Source organism: Zosterops lateralis (assembly GCF_965231275.1).
Source record: "Zosterops lateralis genome assembly, chromosome: 26".
NCBI classification, from domain to species: domain Eukaryota; kingdom Metazoa; phylum Chordata; class Aves; order Passeriformes; family Zosteropidae; genus Zosterops; species Zosterops lateralis.
Genome location: NC_139786.1, coordinates 5718507 through 5734821, shown reverse-complemented (window position 1 = coordinate 5734821; position 16315 = coordinate 5718507). Strand labels below are relative to the sequence as shown.

The following is a 16315-nucleotide window of genomic DNA, read 5'->3' as shown; positions in this document are numbered from 1 at the left end:
TTCTAGTGTATGTAAACAAAGAGCTCCATGAGGTGCTGTTCCATGAGTTCAGGGATGTGTGTGGGGATGTTTTCACAGGTGTGTTTTACACTCCCACCCCACCTGCTCAGGTGTTAACGTGCCTCACACACGAGGCCAGGCTGCTGCAGAGGGGTTGGAGCGGTAAAACACTGTTGGAACTCTTGAAAACAAGAAAACCCACAAACCCCTCCATTCCCTCTGTGCCCAGGGCAGCCTCCCCCGCCTCGCACATCCCAGGCGGGGAGCTCAGCCTGGGGGTGGTGTCAGGGCCGTGTGTGGCCTGTCCCCAACTTCCCCCTGCCGCTTCCCCTTCCCCGGCGGCTCTCGGGGCACAGGATCCTCCTGCCCAGGGCAGCTCCCAGCGCACACCATGCCCGGGCTGCTGGGGCCAGGGCAGCTCCTGGCAGCGATGCTTCTGCTGCTGCAGCCGGCGGGGACTCGGAGTGAGTGTCCTGCCCTCCCTCCCCGGGCTCTGCTCCCCTCCCTCCTCGAGGTCTGCTCCCCTCCATCCTCCGGCTCTGCTCCCCTCCCTCCCCGGGCTCTGCTCCCCTCCCTCCTCGGGCTCTGCTCCCCTCCCTCCCCGGGCTCTGCTCCCCTCCCTCCTTGGGCTCTGTTCCCCTCCCTCCTCGGGCCCTGCTCCCCTCCATCCTCCGGCTCTGCTCCCCTCCCTCCTTGGGCTCTGTTCCCCTCCCTCCTCGGGCCCTGCTCCCCTCCCTCCCCGGGCTCTGCTCCCCTCCCTCCTTGGGCTCTGTTCCCCTCCCTCCTTGGGCTCTGCTCCCCTCCCTCCTCGGGCCCTGCTCCCCTCCCTCCTTGGGGTCTGCTCCTCTCCATCCTCCGGGTCTGCTCCCCTCCCTCCTCGGGCTCTGCTCCCCTCCCTCCTTGGGCTCTGCTCCTCTCCATCCTCCGGGTCTGCTCCCCTCCTTTCCCGGGGTCTCGGCTTCTGACGCTCTGCTTTCCTTTCTCGAGGGCTTTGGGAAGAGCTGACGGAGCCTTGCCGTGCCTGAAGGGGCTCCAGGAAGGCTGGAGAGGGGCTTTTCACCAGGAATGGAGTGACAGGGGAAAGGGAATGGGTTTAAGGTGAATAAGGGCAGGTTTAGGTGAGGTGTTAGGAAGGAATCCCTCTCTGGGAGGGTGGGCAGGCCCTGGCACAGGGTGCCCAGAGCAGCTGTGGCTGCCCCTGGATCCCTGGCAGTGTCCCAGGCCAGGCTGGATGGGGCTTGGAGCAGCCTGGGACAGTGGAAGGTGTCCCTGCCATGGCAGGGGTGGCACTGGATGGGTTTACTGTCCCTTCCATTCCAACTTTAACGGCCCTTCCACAATTCTCTGGTTGATTCTGCGATTCCTCAGCCCCGGAGCAGCCCCAGACCTGCCCAAGGCAGCTGGGGCACGACCAGGCGTCCCCAGGCTGACCCCAGAACTGCAGAAGTGCAAATCTGCTGAGCACTAAATGTCTCTGAGAAGGGGAATAGGCTGCAGTTTCTGTCTGGAAGTTGAGGGTTCAGTTTAACCCAAACCTTTCCAGAAGCTTCTCCAGGTGCACAGCCCGTCCCAGCCCCTCCCTGCACCAGCACTGCCTGTGCACACCGGGTCTATTCTTAGTATTTATTGCTTTTACTCCCTGATGCTTCTCAGCCCATTTCCCAAAGCCAAACATTGCTAATGAGGTGCCAGTAATTAATCTGGAGCCTGGAGGAGACACAAACAAGATAATTTCCAAGGTATTTTCCATGGGGATGGCACCAAAGGCAGCAGCGGTGCAGGTGTGGGAAGAATCAGGATGTCCAAACACGTTTTTAACTCTGCCTTGGTGACCTTCCAGCACTGCCAGGCATGAAGAAATCCCAGTTAGAGCTGCTGGAGTTTTGTTTTCCCCGTTATTTGTGATAAGCCCCCAAATATTTCTCATGGGAGACATGGAAAGAGGAGTTTGTTGTCGGGACATCAGTGATGTGACAGAGGTTATGCAGTTGTTGTAGAGCTTCTCTTTTTTTCGAGGCTGCAGGTGGCTGCATCCACCTGAGCTGAGTCACTTGTGCCCTGCCTGGGCAAATGCTCCAAGGGAAGGGCAGAAAATGTGTTTGACTGTGTGGGAAGGAAACCCCACAGGTTCAGGGTCCTGTTGGGGGCTGCTCAGGATGTTCATTAAGCCCCAAACCCCCTCCTCAATCCCTGCATTTCCCAAACAGCTTTGCCTCCTCCCCCTCACACACACAGAGCTGCCCTGACACTCCGTCACTGTCGCCCTAATTTTTTTCAGCCTTCTGATGTTTGCATTTTTGTGGTAGAATTTCTCACAGATTTTCATGCAAACAAAAGTAGTTTCATAAACTGTTCTTCCTGTTTACCTTCCTCTGTAGAGGAAGAACAATTAATAGACTTCTCGTTTGACCAGTGAGGTCGGAGAGGTGGCAACCTCATCCTCCAATCCCTGAATCTATATAAATCAAAATAAAAAAAAAAAAATAAATGTTCCTCTCTTTTGCCCTGACTGCTGACTGTGTGCGTGTCCTTCATTTCAGATCCTCTAACAACAGGTCACTGCGGTGGCATCACACAACACCACCCCTGGAAACGCCTTTTTTTTCTCTTTTTTTGGTGATCACAGAGGTTCCATGTCGCGTCCCTCACATCCCCCACGGGCAGCTGAGCCCTGCAGGGAACCTCAGCTACGGCAGCACGGCCACGCTGCAGTGCGAGCCCGGCTTCGTGCCCCAGGGCGGCAGCACCACGGTGACCTGCGTGACCTACGGCAAGTTGTACCCAGGGGAGCCCTTCTGTGTGCCAGGTGAGCTCAGCCCGCCCTCCCGGCCTTTGCCAGGCGCAGTCGGCTGCTCCCATTCCCCCAGAAACGCCTGGAGGGAGGGTGGGCATCGCCAGGAGCGCTGCTGCCCGCCAGGATTCCCCCTGGGATCGCCCCGGGAGCGTGGCAGGGCTGTCCCTTCCTGCAGGGGACACCCGCCAGGTACCAAAACCAAAGATTCTCACTCAGTTCACGTCCTCTGGGGGATTTTCCCTGCTGTTTTTCCCTTTCTCCTCACCTCACAGCCACACTCAGGAGCGCTGCTGTCCCTCACTGATTCGGGGGGTTTTCCACCAAAGAAAAGCTGCCAGTGCTGAGGGTCTGTGTTGTCCCCAGGACAGTGCTGAGAGTCTGTGCTGTCCCTTGTTCTGTGTCCTGTCCCCTGCTCTGTCCCCAGGGCAGTGCTCAGGCTCTGTGTCCTGTCCCCTGCTCTGTCCTCAGGGCAGTGCTCAGGCTCTGTGTCCTGTCCCCTGCTCTGTCCCCAGGGCAGTGCTCAGGCTCTGTGTCCTGTCCCCAGCTCTGTGTCCCCTGCTCTGTCCCCAGGGCAGTGCTCAGGCTCTGTGTCCTGTCCCCAGCTCTGTGTCCCCTGCTCTATCCCCAGGGCAGTGCTCAGGCTCTGTGTCCTGTCCCCAGCTTTGTGTCCCCTGCTCTGTCCCCAGGGCGGTGTCGCTCCCCTCCCTCTGTGGAGTTCGCCGAGCTCCGGCGCCACTTCCAGCCCCACGGGTTCCCTCCCGGGAGCAGGGTGAGCTACTCCTGCCGGCTGGGGTACGCCCTGATCCCCGGGGTGACCCCGACCATCACCTGCCTCCAGAACTACACCTGGTCCTGGCTGCCGAGGCTCTGCCAGCGTGAGTAACCGCTCCCTTCGCTTTGCCGAGGACTCACCCATGGAGTGACCCGGCTCCCGAGCCCCCCGCCCGGGCCGCGGGACAGCAGCGCTTCCTCCAGCGCCTCCGGCTCTCCCCGGCAATAATTTGGCTGCTCAAAGGGTGGCGTAGCTGGAAAGGGAAAGCTGCGGGTGCCGCTGGTTACTCAGCGGCCCCAACAAGGATTCAGGGATGCGGGCAGGGATGTGCCCTGCCCTCGGCACGCTTTCCAGCTGATCACAGGGCTCTCACATCCCTCTGCCCTCCAGGAGGGATGGTTGTTAGGCTGTGATTCCCATCCCTGAGCCTGCCGGCTGTGGTTAGAGGTGTCTGGCAGTGCAGCTCGGCTGGGTCAGTGCAGCACCACTGCTGGGGATCCCTCTGTGCAAATCCCTCCCCTGTGATGCTGTCACTCCTCAGAGGTGCAGTGTCCCAGCCCGGTGATCCCCCACGGCAGCGAGGTCAGCCCCAGGAGAGCCGAGTACACCTTCGGGCAGCAGGTGGACTTCCAGTGTGACCACGGCTACGTGCTCAAGGGCAAAGACAGGGCCCAGTGCTCGTCTGACGGGATGTGGAGACCCCCCGTGCCCTACTGTGTCCGGGGTGAGTGGGGACAGCAGGGCTGGGAGTGCCATCCCTGGGGACAGCGGGGCTGGGACTGCCATCCCTGGGGACAGCGGGGCTGGGAGTGCCATCCCTGGGGACAGCGGGGCTGGGAGTGCCATCCCTGGGGAGGGACAGTGGGGCTGGGAGTGCCATCCCTGGGGACAGCGGGGCTGGGAGTGCCATCCCTGGGGACAGCGGGGCTGGGAGTGCCATCCCTGGGGAGGGACAGCGGGGCTGGGAGTGCCATCCCTGGGGACAGGGGGGTTGGGAGTGCCATCCCTGGGGAGGGACAGTGAGGCTGGGAGTGCCATCCCTGGGGAGGGACAGCAGCGGGGCTGGGAAGCCACAGCCTTGAAGGACTTTAGCATTTCCATCCTCTGCCAAAACTGTGATTGATGAAATGTGTTGGTTAATGGGACTTGCAGCCACTTCCCAAAGGATTCTTCAAGGGGTTTATGACACTCACCATTCCCTGAGCTTGCTTAGGAGCAGGATCGTTTCTCATGGAAAAGAGGAGGGAATGAAGACGGGGAAGGGGCTGAAGGGGAGGGGACAGATGCTGCGGGTGCTGAGGGTTGGTTCATGGGCTGGGTCAGACTGGGGACACTGGCTAGAGGCACGGAGGACTGTGAGGAGAGGGACATTTGGCATGAGCACAGGGAACCAGCCCCTCCTGTCACCTCCCTCTGTTCTGCCTCCCTAAAGGAATGAGGAAAACCTGATTTTTCCCTTCACTCTCACACAGTCTGTGATCCCCCTCCCAAAATCACCAACGGGCAGCACTCTGCGCCGGGGGTGCAGGATTTCCCCTATGGCTCTGAAGTCAAGTACAGCTGTGTGGAGGGGCTGTCCCTCATCGGGAACGAGTCCATCTACTGCACCTCCTAGGATGGGGAGAACCTGACGTGGAGCGGGCCTGCCCCGGAGTGCAGGGGTGAGTGTGGGGTCAGGGTATGGGGTCAGGGTATGGGAATCAGAGTATGGGGTCAGAGTGTGGGGTCAGGGTATGGGGAGCAGGGTATGGGATCAAAGTGGGGGGTCAGGGTATGGGGATCAGGGTGTGGGGTCAGGGTATGGGATCAGGGTATGGGGTCAGAGTATGGGGTCAGGGTATAGGGAGCAGGGTGTGGGGTCAGGGTATGGGGTCAGGGTATAGGATCAGGGTATGGGATCAGGCTGAGCCAGGCACCGGGGGCAGTGTTAGCACTCAGAACAATGTGGTTAAACTGAGCAGGGCTACCTGGAGATGCTGCTTCCTTCACAGGAGGGGGGCTGATCCACCTGGAAGTGTCAGACTCTGGTTCTTCTCCCTGGGGCCATCAGGGCCTTGGCAGGAGCAGCTGTGCCCAGGCCCTGCTGTGCCCAGAGCCCACTCCCAGCCCTGCTCTGTCCTGCAGCCGTTCGCTGCCCCAGGCCCGTGGTGCAGAGGGGCAGGATGAGCCCACAGACGTTCACCTTTCCCTATGGGCTGCTCCTGCAGTTCTCCTGTGACCCAGGCTTCGGGCTGCGCGGGGCTGCCCAGAGCCAGTGCCGGGCTGATGGCACCTGGGACCCGCCCGTGCCCACCTGCCAGCCAGGTGAGTCAGCACCTTCTCCTCCATCTCCTGTGTCACAATAGGACAGAAAATAAAGATGTTGACTCCAGTCAGGAGGCAGTAGAAATCAGAAGGTTTATTTACAATTCATTCAGCCCTTTTATAACACGCTGTGCTAAAGGCACGTTATGGGTCCATAGGGCTGACACCTCTCCCATTGGCTCAGGAACAAAAATAGCAAACAACACCTGTTGTTATGAGAAAGGAATATTGTTTACACAAGGTTGTTTTGGAAAAAAGAAAAACTGTTGAAAAGTTTCCCTTGGGAAGAGCACAGCAGTTCTCAGGCTCAGAAAATATCGAGCTCATTTTTCCTGTTCCCTGCCCACCTGCCAGCCAGGTGAGTCAGCACCTTCTCCTCCATCTCCTGCTCCTTGATTTTTAATGTGCATTTTCTTTTCAGTTCAGCCTCCCAAACCCCCACGGCGGGAGGATGTAGTGATTAACTAACAAATTGCGGTTTGGGGTGAAGGAAACTGTTCCCTTCTAACTGTAAATCTGATGGGAATTTAGGGGTGCTCCCAAAAATCTCCCTGCTCAGCCCAAGGCCGCTGGGGCAGAGCAGAGGGTTTGGGGTGCAGCATTTCCTGGCTCTGTCTGTCCTTGAGGCTTCCTGAGTCCTTCTCCTCTGCAGAAGAAACAACCTTCCCAAACTGGTGCTTTCCAGGTAATAGTTGAGTTTTTATGGACAACTGTGTGTAAAGGAGGCTCTAAGACAGGTCAGGAGTTCACTGCCTTTCCCTTCCGTCATTGCCACATGTCCCCCCCATGGTGGGGATGTCTGGATTGAGACACTGCCAGGAAACAGCAAATCCATAAGGAATTCACAGCACCTCACAGGGGCTGCTCTGACCTCCACCCTCCTGAAGAGAGGGATGTTTGCTTTCACATTTCACTTCACAGCTCCACAATTTTAAGTTCCTCAGCACTGGCTTAGCCCTCCCAAACTTCTCTCTGACCTCTGTCCACCTGCCTTCAGCTCTGTGTTTTCCCTTCAGTTCTGTGTCCACAACCACAAGTGCCCTATGGGAGGGTGAAAAGCCCTTTGGGTGGTAAGACGTGGTACCAGACCAACGAGACTGTCACCCTCGAGTGCCTGCCTGGCTACCAGCTGCTGGACAGTGAAATGATGCCTTTGGAAGACACCTGGACAGCCACCTGCTTGCCTGGTGGCAGCTGGACACCACTGCCCAAGTGTGTGAGTACCACAGGATTACAGAATGGGCTGGGCTGGGGGGAAGCCTTAAGGATCATCCAGTCCAACCTGGTCCAACCTTTCCGGGTGCTCAGAGCCCCAGGATGCTGAGCCTGGCTGGGTGCTGCCTGATTTCTGACATGGAAACTGCTTAATCTGCTCAAAATCTTTTCATTTCTGGTCCTAAGGAGGACACAGCCCCTGTTGGGACAGGGCAGCCTCGCAGCTGAGGAGTGGATGGCTCTGCCTGTGCTGCAGCCCGTCCTCACAGGCTGTCCTGGGCTCTGTTTTCCTGTTTAACAGATGAAAGAAGGTGATGCTGACGTGTGTCAAGAGGTGCATTATATTAAATCGACCTTTGAATGCGGCGTGCCTGTAGAAGAAGTGAAAAGTCTGCTGGAAATACAGAAACTCCTCCTGGAGATTAAAAGACTAGAGATGGAACTAGAAATCTGAAATGAAACTGGACCCTTGTAACCCTCACCTTTCCTTTGGTGAACTCACAGTTTGGCAGCCACAGCATCTCTGAGAAGGCTCTGGGTGGTTTTATAGTTTATGTTTGCATGCCTGGAGCCAGGAAAATAATCACCAGTGCATGGCAGGTGCTTTTGCTGTGCTGGATGCCAGAGCAGGGAGTGGGTTCTGCTCTAACCTACAAGCTTGCTTTGCTCTTCAATAAGTTGTTTGTCATTTCATATTGTGAAGCATAGAAAGAGATTAAATTTAGCTTTTAAAAATCACTGTCTTAACTGTGGTAATGGGAGTGAAGTCCAGGAAAGCTGAGATGAGTCCAGAATTGGCTCTGAAAGTGCTTCCGGTCCAGCTGGGTTTGGGTCCATTTGCATCCTGCTGGAAATAGTGGTGCAATAAATGTCAAACCTGATTTCTGTTCATCCAGCTCCTGATTTCTGTTTGTCTGGGTAAGGGCAGTTCACAGGAAGTGCACTGATGAGGCTGCTGTGACCTCATCCCTGGATTTAAACAGGCAACAGGTTCCTGGCCCTGCCAAAATTCCTGAGCTGGTGTCGTCTTCCACATCCCTATTTCTGGTGAGCAAATGCTCAGAGCAGGTGCTGGAATTCAACCAGTTCCAAGGGCAGAGGATCGGGCAGCACATCCCTGTTCCTCAGTCAATGCTGATCAGACCCTGTGGTCAGCTCTGGTGCTGTGGTTATTCCTGGGGGGTTTATCCTGTGGTTTATCCAGGGGGGAATTGTGATCTGAAATGTTGGCTGTAAATTGGGCAGATTTCCCAGATCCAGTGGTGGTTCTGGGGGAAAGCTGAGCCCTGAGCTGGGTGAGGCCTGGGGTGCTCGGGGAGCTGCAGCAGCCCAGGCTGGGTGGGAGGAGGAGGAGAAGGAGCCTTCACCTCCTGTACGAGCATCACTGCCAGATGTGTGCCTTTAGAAGGGATTCAAATTGTTTTATTTGTTACCAACAGCCAGGGAAGGGGTGGTGTCTCTGATTTTGCACAGAAAGGTGCTTTGGGATCCACCTGTGCTTCTCCACTTCCAGGTGAGGAGCTCAGCCAGGAGAGCTGCTCCCTGAGCAGGGCTGCACCCTCCTGGGGTGACACCTCTGTCCCCTCCACCCTGAGCTCACCTGGGACTGCAGGCTGGGTTTTTCTCTCCCTCTGCAAGGCTCGGCACCCACAAGTGTCAATAAAAGCTGGGTGTGTGTGAGAGGGGTGTGAGCAGCCCCGGCTGATGTCACACATGTCACTGGGCTGATGAGGACGCAGATGCAGCTGCTCACACCCGTTCCTCATTACCACTGACTCAGGGAGTCAATGAAAAAAAAAGAAAAACAGCAAAGGAGAAGGACAAGTTTTTCATTTGCTTCACTGACTGTGCTGACAGCAGAGCTGTGGTGCATCACCTGCCAGCAAATAACTGAGGAGGTGTTTTCCTACCCTGGACCAGTCTGGGGCTGGAACGGGGTCTTTTCCTGTCTGGGAACTTAGTTTTGGAAAAATTGTGTTGGTCAGAGCTCACAGCCAGCCTCAGCACAAATAAAGAGCCTGATAGAAGGGGCAGGAGGAGCAGGAGGCTCTCCCCGAGCTGTGAGTGACAGTTGTCCCCACCCTGGCTGCTCCCCGTGCTCCTGACAGAGATTTCAGCTCCGTGGGTGTCCTGGGAAGGTTTCCACATGTCCAGAGGGTTTGGTGGAGCCTCTGCATCCCCTCCCAGCCCCGCACACAGACAGCCCTTGGACAGAGGAGCTCAGCACTGGCTGCAATGAAGGCTGGAGCAGTGGGATGGGGGGGACACCCTGACCCCCCGGGCTGTGGGGTGGCCTCTGGTCACCCCGTGCTGCTCCTGGCCCTGCTGGGGCTCCTCAGCATTCCTGCGGCTCACGGTGAGTACGGGGCCGTGGGAAGGAGCACAGACACCTGCCTGGCCCTCACCTGCTCAGGGGCTGGGCTGGGTGATGTCACCCCCGAGCCTGGGGACTCACCTGTGGCTCGGTGCTCTCGCAGACCCAGCCCTGGCCGGTGCCTTTCCCCCAGGGGAGCCCCGGGCCATCCCAACCCCTCCTGGGGCGGGGAAGGGGTTCCTCACCTGAGGAGGGGTTCTCCTGTCACAGGTGACTGCGGGCCCCCTCCTGCCATGGCCCACTCCAGGCCCTCCAGCAGCTCCAGCAGTTTCCCGGTGGGATCCAGGGTGACCTTCACCTGCGCGGAGGGAGCCCGCAGGATCCCGGGGCTGCCCGACACCACGGAGTGCCTGCCCGGAGACATCTGGTCCCGACTGCCCGAGCCCTGCGGCCGTAAATACCTTCCTTTTTTATCTGAAACAGCCCCGGGCCGACATCCCTGTCCCTGTCCCTGCTGGGGGCTGCGCTGCGCTGGCACCGGCCCCGTCCCAGGGGACAAACCCGCTGTGTCCCTGTCCCTGTCCCAGGGGACAAACCCGCTGTGTCCCTGTCCCCATCCCAGGGGACAAACCCGCTGTGTCCCTGTCCCTGTCCCAGGGGATAAACCCACTGTGTCCCTGTCCCAGGGGATAAACCCGCTGTGTCCCTGTCCCAGGGGATAAACCCACTGTGTCCCTGTGCCAGGGGATAAACCCACTGTGTCCCTGTCCCCATCCCAGGGGACAAACCCGCTGTGTCCCTGTCCCAGGGGACAAACCCGCTGTGTCCCCATCACTGTCCCTAGTGACAAACCCTCTGTCACGGTCCCCATCCCATGGGACAAACCCTCTGCCCTGCACTGCTCCCCTCAGAGCTGCTGGTGGCTGCAGGGGCTGGGAGAGGGGTCAGTCAGGGGATGGGAGAGGGGTCACTCGGGCTGGGAGAGGGGTCACTCAGGGGATGGGAGAGGGGTCACTCAGGGGATGGGAGAGGGGTCACTCAGGGGCTGGGAGAGGGGTCACTCAGGGGCTGGGAAAGGGTCACTCAGGGGCTGGGAAAGGGTCACTCAGGGGCTGGGACAGCGGTCACTCAGGGGCTGAGGACTCCTGTGTCCCCCAGCCTGTTCCTGCCCTCCCCATGTCCTGCTAAACCCTTCCCCGAGCTCCTCACTCCCCTCCATCCCCGCTCTGGTCCCGCAGCCTGGTGAGGAACCCGAATTCACCTGCCAGGAGCTCTCCAGCAGCACTGCCGTGATCCCGGGGGGTGTTTGGCTCACTCCTGGTGAGCAGCCCTGCCAGACCAGCTTCCTCATCACCCCCTCCTCATCAGTGTGCCCAGTTGTACATATCCAGCCTATTTAAAATATTCCTGTAAATAATTCCTTCCAAACCCTAAATATTTGTTCTTTTCCTCTAAGCTACTTTCAGTTTTCTGGCAGAATTTGAATGAGGTACCTCAGGTTTAATAAACTTATTTCAGGGATATCTCGGCAGCACTCCTCTTGCTTGGCAGTTCATATTGTAAGCCAAGTATTCAGATATATTTCATAATTCACATTCATATTTTCTGAACACATTTGTGGTGACATGACCACAAAAGAAATGGTTTTGGCTGCCAGGGAGCTGCGCTGTCCCAACCAGGCTGAGGTTTGCTGCCCTGTCCAAGGAGGACGAGATGAGGAATTTCTTCCCCGTGGGCACCAACGTGAGCTACGTGTGCCGGCCCGGCTACGAGAACACCTCGGAGAGCTCCCCCTCCAGCACCTGCCTCCACAACCTGACCTGGTCACAGCCTGCTGAGCTCTGCAGGAGTGAGTATTACTGCTGCCCCCACACCCATCAAAAAAAAGCAGCCCTGGATGCTCCCAACCTGCAGCCCAAAATTCAGCCTGATTGTTGTCACCTCAACAGCTCCATTAACACAAAATTGAGTGAATATTCCTTTTCATTCCTATTTAAGCTTGAACGGAAGTATCAGTGATGTTCTTTCTGTTTTTCTCTGGCATAAACAGGTCTGGTTTGATTTTCATGCTGGGGAATGTTTGGTTGGACTCTGTAGTCTCAGAGGTCTTTTCCAACCTTTTTGGGTTCTAAAGATGTTTTCACTGGGACATGGCACACGCAGGGGACAAATCCCAACTTGCAGTTCTAGCACTGAACTTCTTCATGAAGGCAAAGCATTCTCCTGGTGGAGCCCATGGAATATTGACTCTGGTGGTGTGGCAGGAGTGTTTTTCCACACTCAGAGTACTTTATTCCTAATCCACTGAGCTGGAAACCCCTCAGTGTGTGTGGAGCATTTGGGGATCCCCACCTTCCCCTCCAGCTGAGCTCCTGCCAGCCCAGCTGTGATGCCCATGGAGCAAAACTCTCTGGGACCTTTGGGACTGCCCCTCCAAGCCTGTGTCTCATGTCTCACTCAGTGTTTTTGTGTCCCCAGAGAGGTCCTGCAGTGCCCCAGGAGCTGTGCCCGGGGGGAGGATGGGTCCACTGACAGACCTGCAGCTGGGAGCACGACTGGATGTGTTCTGTGAGGATGGGTGAGTGCTGGGACACAGCTCCAGAGGGGCACACAGCTGCGGGGAGGGCACCAGGGTCAGGATTCAGGGTCACTTCTTCCTTCAAGTGCCACCCAGAGGAGCTCTAAGTGTCCATCCCAACAGCAGCAGTTGGTTGTACTCTCAGTTGGTAACTCTAGACTTCAATACAAGTTATTGAAAATATTTCAGCTTAAGACAGTTGAGATATAGTGACTAAAAAGGGGTTACATTGGAATTTTTAACATCAAGTTCAGCTGGAGAAGTGCAGTGAAGCACAATTTCCACCATCAGGAGCTGACTCATGGCTGCTGCCTGCTTTCAATCAGGGCCCAAAGGCAGTGGACAGGCCCCACATTTTAAGCTCTTGCCACTGCAGCTGGTGTTCCCCCCTCCCAGCAGGAAGCAGCTGGCATCCTCTGCCCTGTGCTGCCCAGCTCCACATTGAGCAGAGGGGTTTTGTCTCTCCCTTGGGATGTAACTGGAGAAAATGAAAGTGTGTCCCGCCCTGCTGGGGTTGAGCTCAACTTTGTGAATCCACATCAGGGTGGAGGGATAATGTAAGTTAGATCAGATTTTATCCATCATCTCCAGATGCTGAGGGGTTTGCACAGGAGGGCGATTCAGGATGGGGAAAGTGTCAGAACAAGATCCATGAGCTTCCAGCAAACCAGTGCAGGAACCACTTTAATTAAATGTGGATCATTCCCTGCTGCCCCTCACTGGTCTCTGCTGTACATGGAGGATCTTTCTGAACCCCAGACTGGTTTGGGTTGGAAGAGACCTTAAACCTCACCCAGTGCCACCCCCTGCCCTGGACAGGGACACCTTCCACTGTCCCAGGTGGCTCCAGGCCTTGTCCAACCTTGCCTTGGACACTTGCAGGGATGGTAAATCCTCAAGGTCTCTGGGGGAAGCATCTTATCAGCTGAGCAGGTGGCCCAGCAATGTGCTGATATCTGATTTTCTGGCAGAACTTCAGCAAAACAGCTGCACCTGACACCCCAGAGCAGGTGTTAGGCAGGAGGTGGCACTGGGGGACACTGGGGACCCCGTCCTGCCCCACAGCACTGAGGGGTTCAGCAGAGCCAGGTCAGTGAGCAGCAGTTGGGGCTGAGCCCAGCCTGTGGAGGTGCTGTGTGTGCTCAGCAGGGAGGTCCCTCCTTGTCACCTCACCCCTGAGGGGACACAGCGTGGGACAGGCCCTGGGTGGTGACAGAGTCAATCCCAGCACTGCTGAGGGCCAGGAGCAGGCGAGGATGGAGCCCCTGATTCAGCAAATCCATGTGGGAATCCTGCCCTGGCATTCCCAGAGAGCTCTGCCAGCCCCAGCCCCAAATCCTCCCTTCCCTGCCATGGGAAATGCAGAGTCAGAGCAGAGACTCACCTAAAATGTTTGAGCACAGCTCCTGGCAGGAGTTCTCCTGTTAACCAGCAGTGTCAGCATCACTGCTTGTCCAAAGCTGCCTTTCCTACACCCCTGAGCATCCTCGTGCTGGAGTGAGTGGGAAATATTCTCAGGTTGTGGAGGGTTACACTCATTTTCTCTCGTGTGTTACAGGTACAAATTAGTTGGGAATAATTTCATCCGGTGCCAGCTGACAGGAAACGAGGTTGAATGGAGCAAAATCCCAACTTGTGAATGTGAGATTCATCTTTAATTGTGAGATTGAACCTTTTTACCTCACTCCAGCACATCCTGCCTCCCAATGCCCAGCCCAAACCTCTTTGTGGATTGTTTTTGTTGAGACTCTGTGGCTGACCCGTCCCCAGAAGCACAGCTGAGAAATTCCCACTCTGCTGCTGATGCTGTTTCAGCAGCTTTGTTCCCACAAAACCAACATTATTGTAATGACTGAGGGTGATGGGATGATATTTCCAGGAATCCTGAGCTGCTGTTTATTTGCTGTGAGAGGGAGAAAGGTGTGGGAAGAGAAACACTTTGGGAAGAAATGAGAGAGAACTGGGACAGGAGCAGTGCTTTACCCATCTCCTGCTGCTCACCCACCTTCACTGCCCAAAGTTCATCTTCGGGAACCTTTGGCAGACTCAAACATTTTGTATTTTTTATTAAAACTTTTAGCAAACACGTTGTCCTTCTCCCTTGTAGTAATTACCTGCCCTCCACCTCCTCCAATCAGCCACGGGAGACACGATGGGGAAGGAACTGAGATTTTTGTTTATAACTCCACGGTGACCTACAGCTGTGAGCCCAACTTCCAGCTGGTTGGGAACCGGAGCATCCACTGTAGGAGCGGGGACAAAACCAGTGGAGTCTGGAGCGGAGCTGTGCCCAAGTGCAAAGGTGGTTTCAGTGGTTGATTATTTATTACTAATTATTATTTATTGATTATTTCTTATGTAGTTTTATTAGGCATTATTTATTATTTGTTCTGTATTATTTATTATATATTATGTATTCTGTAGTTTATTCTTTATTCTGTATTCTGTGTTATTTATTATTACTATTATTATTATTTATTTATTACTTTTGTGTATTATATAGTATATATACAATATACTATATATTATAGACTATATATAATATATATTATATACTATATATTATATATTCTGTGTTTTTTCTTTATTCTTTATTATGTATTATGTATTATTTATCTTATTATTATTTTAAACTTTTTTATTTATTATTCTTTTTTAATTTTATGTACGATGTTATTTATAATTTATTTATTATTATTATGATTATTTTATTTTTTTATTTTTTATTTTTTATTGAGTTTGGTATTTAGGATGAACCAGCTTAAAATACTGCAGGTATGAAGCTCAGGAGGGGTCAAATGTAACTCGTAAAGGGAATTTTAAAGGAGAAAAAGGCAGTGCTGGAGCAAGGACTGAGCAGACTCTGCAAGGAAGGCAGAGTGCTCCCAGCAATGCTCCCTCTTTGTCCCTCAGAGAAAATCTCAGCTGTCAGCCTTGGAGCAAAAGTCATGAAGAGCAGAGCTCCTCCCAAAAGTGAGTCAAAATTATTTGACACTGAATCAAGTCTCATTTGTTTTTCTCCTTTATTGCCTTTCTACGAAAGAATTTCGCCCCGTGAATTTCATTATCTCAGGCCCCCAGGGAAATGGTCTCCAGCTCTCTAGGAAGCGTCTCGCGTGGGAGAGGAAGCTCAGCCTCTATAAAAAGGCACTCCAAAATACCATCCCCTCCTCCCCATCCTCCTCTTTCTTCAGGAAACCAGGTCAGTCCTGGAGGGATGAGGAGATCAGTGGGACTTCCTGGTAACTCCCACCCCTAAAACCTGCAGTTTTCATTTCCCCCCCATATTTCTCTTCAGTGAGCAGGAACTGGGCTGCCCCAGGGTTCAGATTTGTTCTACCTTTGTACAAATCCCCAAAATCCTATTCTGGGACCAGCAAAGGATCCATGTGTGTTCCGAAGTACCTGGGGATCCTTCCCCCACCTGGCTGCTTTCAGAAGTTAAAACCGTCCAATTTTGCATCATTTTGTGGAAGTGAGTGGGGTTTTGTCATGTTCTTTTCTTCTGTAGGTTTTCTCTGGATAATTCATATTTTTTGCTGGTTGGGCATCTGGTTCACAGCTCAGCTTTGACTGCACCACCCTCCTATTCTGATAAAAAGCTTTAATTTGTCTAAAATAAGTTTTAATTTATTGATTATTTCCTTGCCCTCACGTTATTACAGATTTATTTTTTTAAAACTTGCTTTTTGGGCATTTTGCAAAGCAAGAGGGAACTTTGTACCACGTAGTCCTGAGAGTGTCAGGGCTCTGAATTGCTCATGCCAACCTTGCTCCACACAGGGAGGCCGTGCACAGCCAGGAAAAGCTGGACACGGTGGAAGTTCTGGCCCTCCAAATTCCCCACCCGCTGCAAAGGATAATTTTATCCATGAAAAAGGTGAGTGTTGGCTTTGAGGGAAGTGCTGGGAGCTGGAATTGTGTCACTGTAAGTGGGGAAGACACAACACCCTCTGGAGGGTCTCAATGCCCAGCTGGGGGATGGTGAAAAGGTTTTTCTGGTGTCAGGGTGAAGCTGAGTTTGCCCATCCCTGAGTTTTGTCTTTCGGGTCAAAACCAGAAAATCTTTTACTGCTCCTGATCTGTTCCAAAAGTGCCCCATGCAATGGTCACACCTATTAGGAGTCTTACACTTTGCTTTAAGATAAAGGATGACCTAAATCAGGTCTGTCCCTATAAGATATAATTTTTTAATGATGATGTTTCAGCATTCCAAGAAATCAATAGGAAATTATTCCTACAAGCATTGGCAGATTTCCATATTTGCTCCTCCCATGTGAGTTTTCCTTTCAGGGATTGCCTTCCAGCACCCTGACTGCAGCTGTAATCCAGCTGTGA

At 54.3% G+C, this 16315-nt stretch overlaps 2 protein-coding genes across 3 annotated transcripts; both read left to right on the top strand.

Moving 5' to 3' along the window:
* The first annotated feature begins 361 nt into the window (after nucleotides 1–361).
* On the top strand, nucleotides 362–7954 carry LOC310919281 (complement decay-accelerating factor-like). 2 transcript variants are annotated; one of them, XR_014591805.1, is made up of 8 exons: nucleotides 362–464; nucleotides 2627–2806; nucleotides 3481–3669; nucleotides 4108–4290; nucleotides 5039–5227; nucleotides 5691–5870; nucleotides 6887–7086; nucleotides 7387–7954. XR_014591805.1 is itself a non-coding variant. In XM_083878577.1 (6 exons), the coding sequence occupies exons 1-5, from the start codon at nucleotides 392–394 to the stop codon at nucleotides 5179–5181; spliced, it is 768 nt and encodes a 255-aa protein (XP_083734703.1). In that variant the 5' UTR covers nucleotides 362–391; the 3' UTR covers nucleotides 5182–5227; nucleotides 5691–5874. The 2 variants fall into 2 exon arrangements, 1 of the variants encoding a protein (XP_083734703.1); XM_083878577.1 differs by lacking the exons at nucleotides 6887–7086; nucleotides 7387–7954 and having other exon boundaries at nucleotides 5691–5874.
* A 1366-nt stretch (nucleotides 7955–9320) lies between these two features.
* On the top strand, nucleotides 9321–15081 carry LOC310919119 (complement decay-accelerating factor-like; the record flags this gene model as incomplete). Its single annotated transcript, XM_083878298.1, has 9 exons — nucleotides 9321–9441; nucleotides 9670–9852; nucleotides 11057–11248; nucleotides 11878–11977; nucleotides 12980–13066; nucleotides 13536–13618; nucleotides 14085–14279; nucleotides 14891–14950; nucleotides 15059–15081. 9 exons carry the CDS (start codon nucleotides 9321–9323, stop codon nucleotides 15079–15081), a joined length of 1044 nt encoding a protein of 347 aa, XP_083734424.1.
* Nucleotides 15082–16315: the final 1234 nt, after the last annotated feature.

Excerpts from the sequence above, each read along its gene's own strand:
- LOC310919281 (XM_083878577.1), top strand. The coding sequence starts at position 392 with ATGCCCGGGCTGCTGGGGCCAGGGCAGCTCCTGGCAGCGATGCTTCTG. Across the intron at positions 3,670-4,107 it reads GCTGCCGAGGCTCTGCCAGC|AGGTGCAGTGTCCCAGCCCG; the intron begins GTGAGTAACCGC and ends GTCACTCCTCAG. Across the intron at positions 4,291-5,038 it reads CGTGCCCTACTGTGTCCGGG|TCTGTGATCCCCCTCCCAAA; the intron begins GTGAGTGGGGAC and ends ACTCTCACACAG.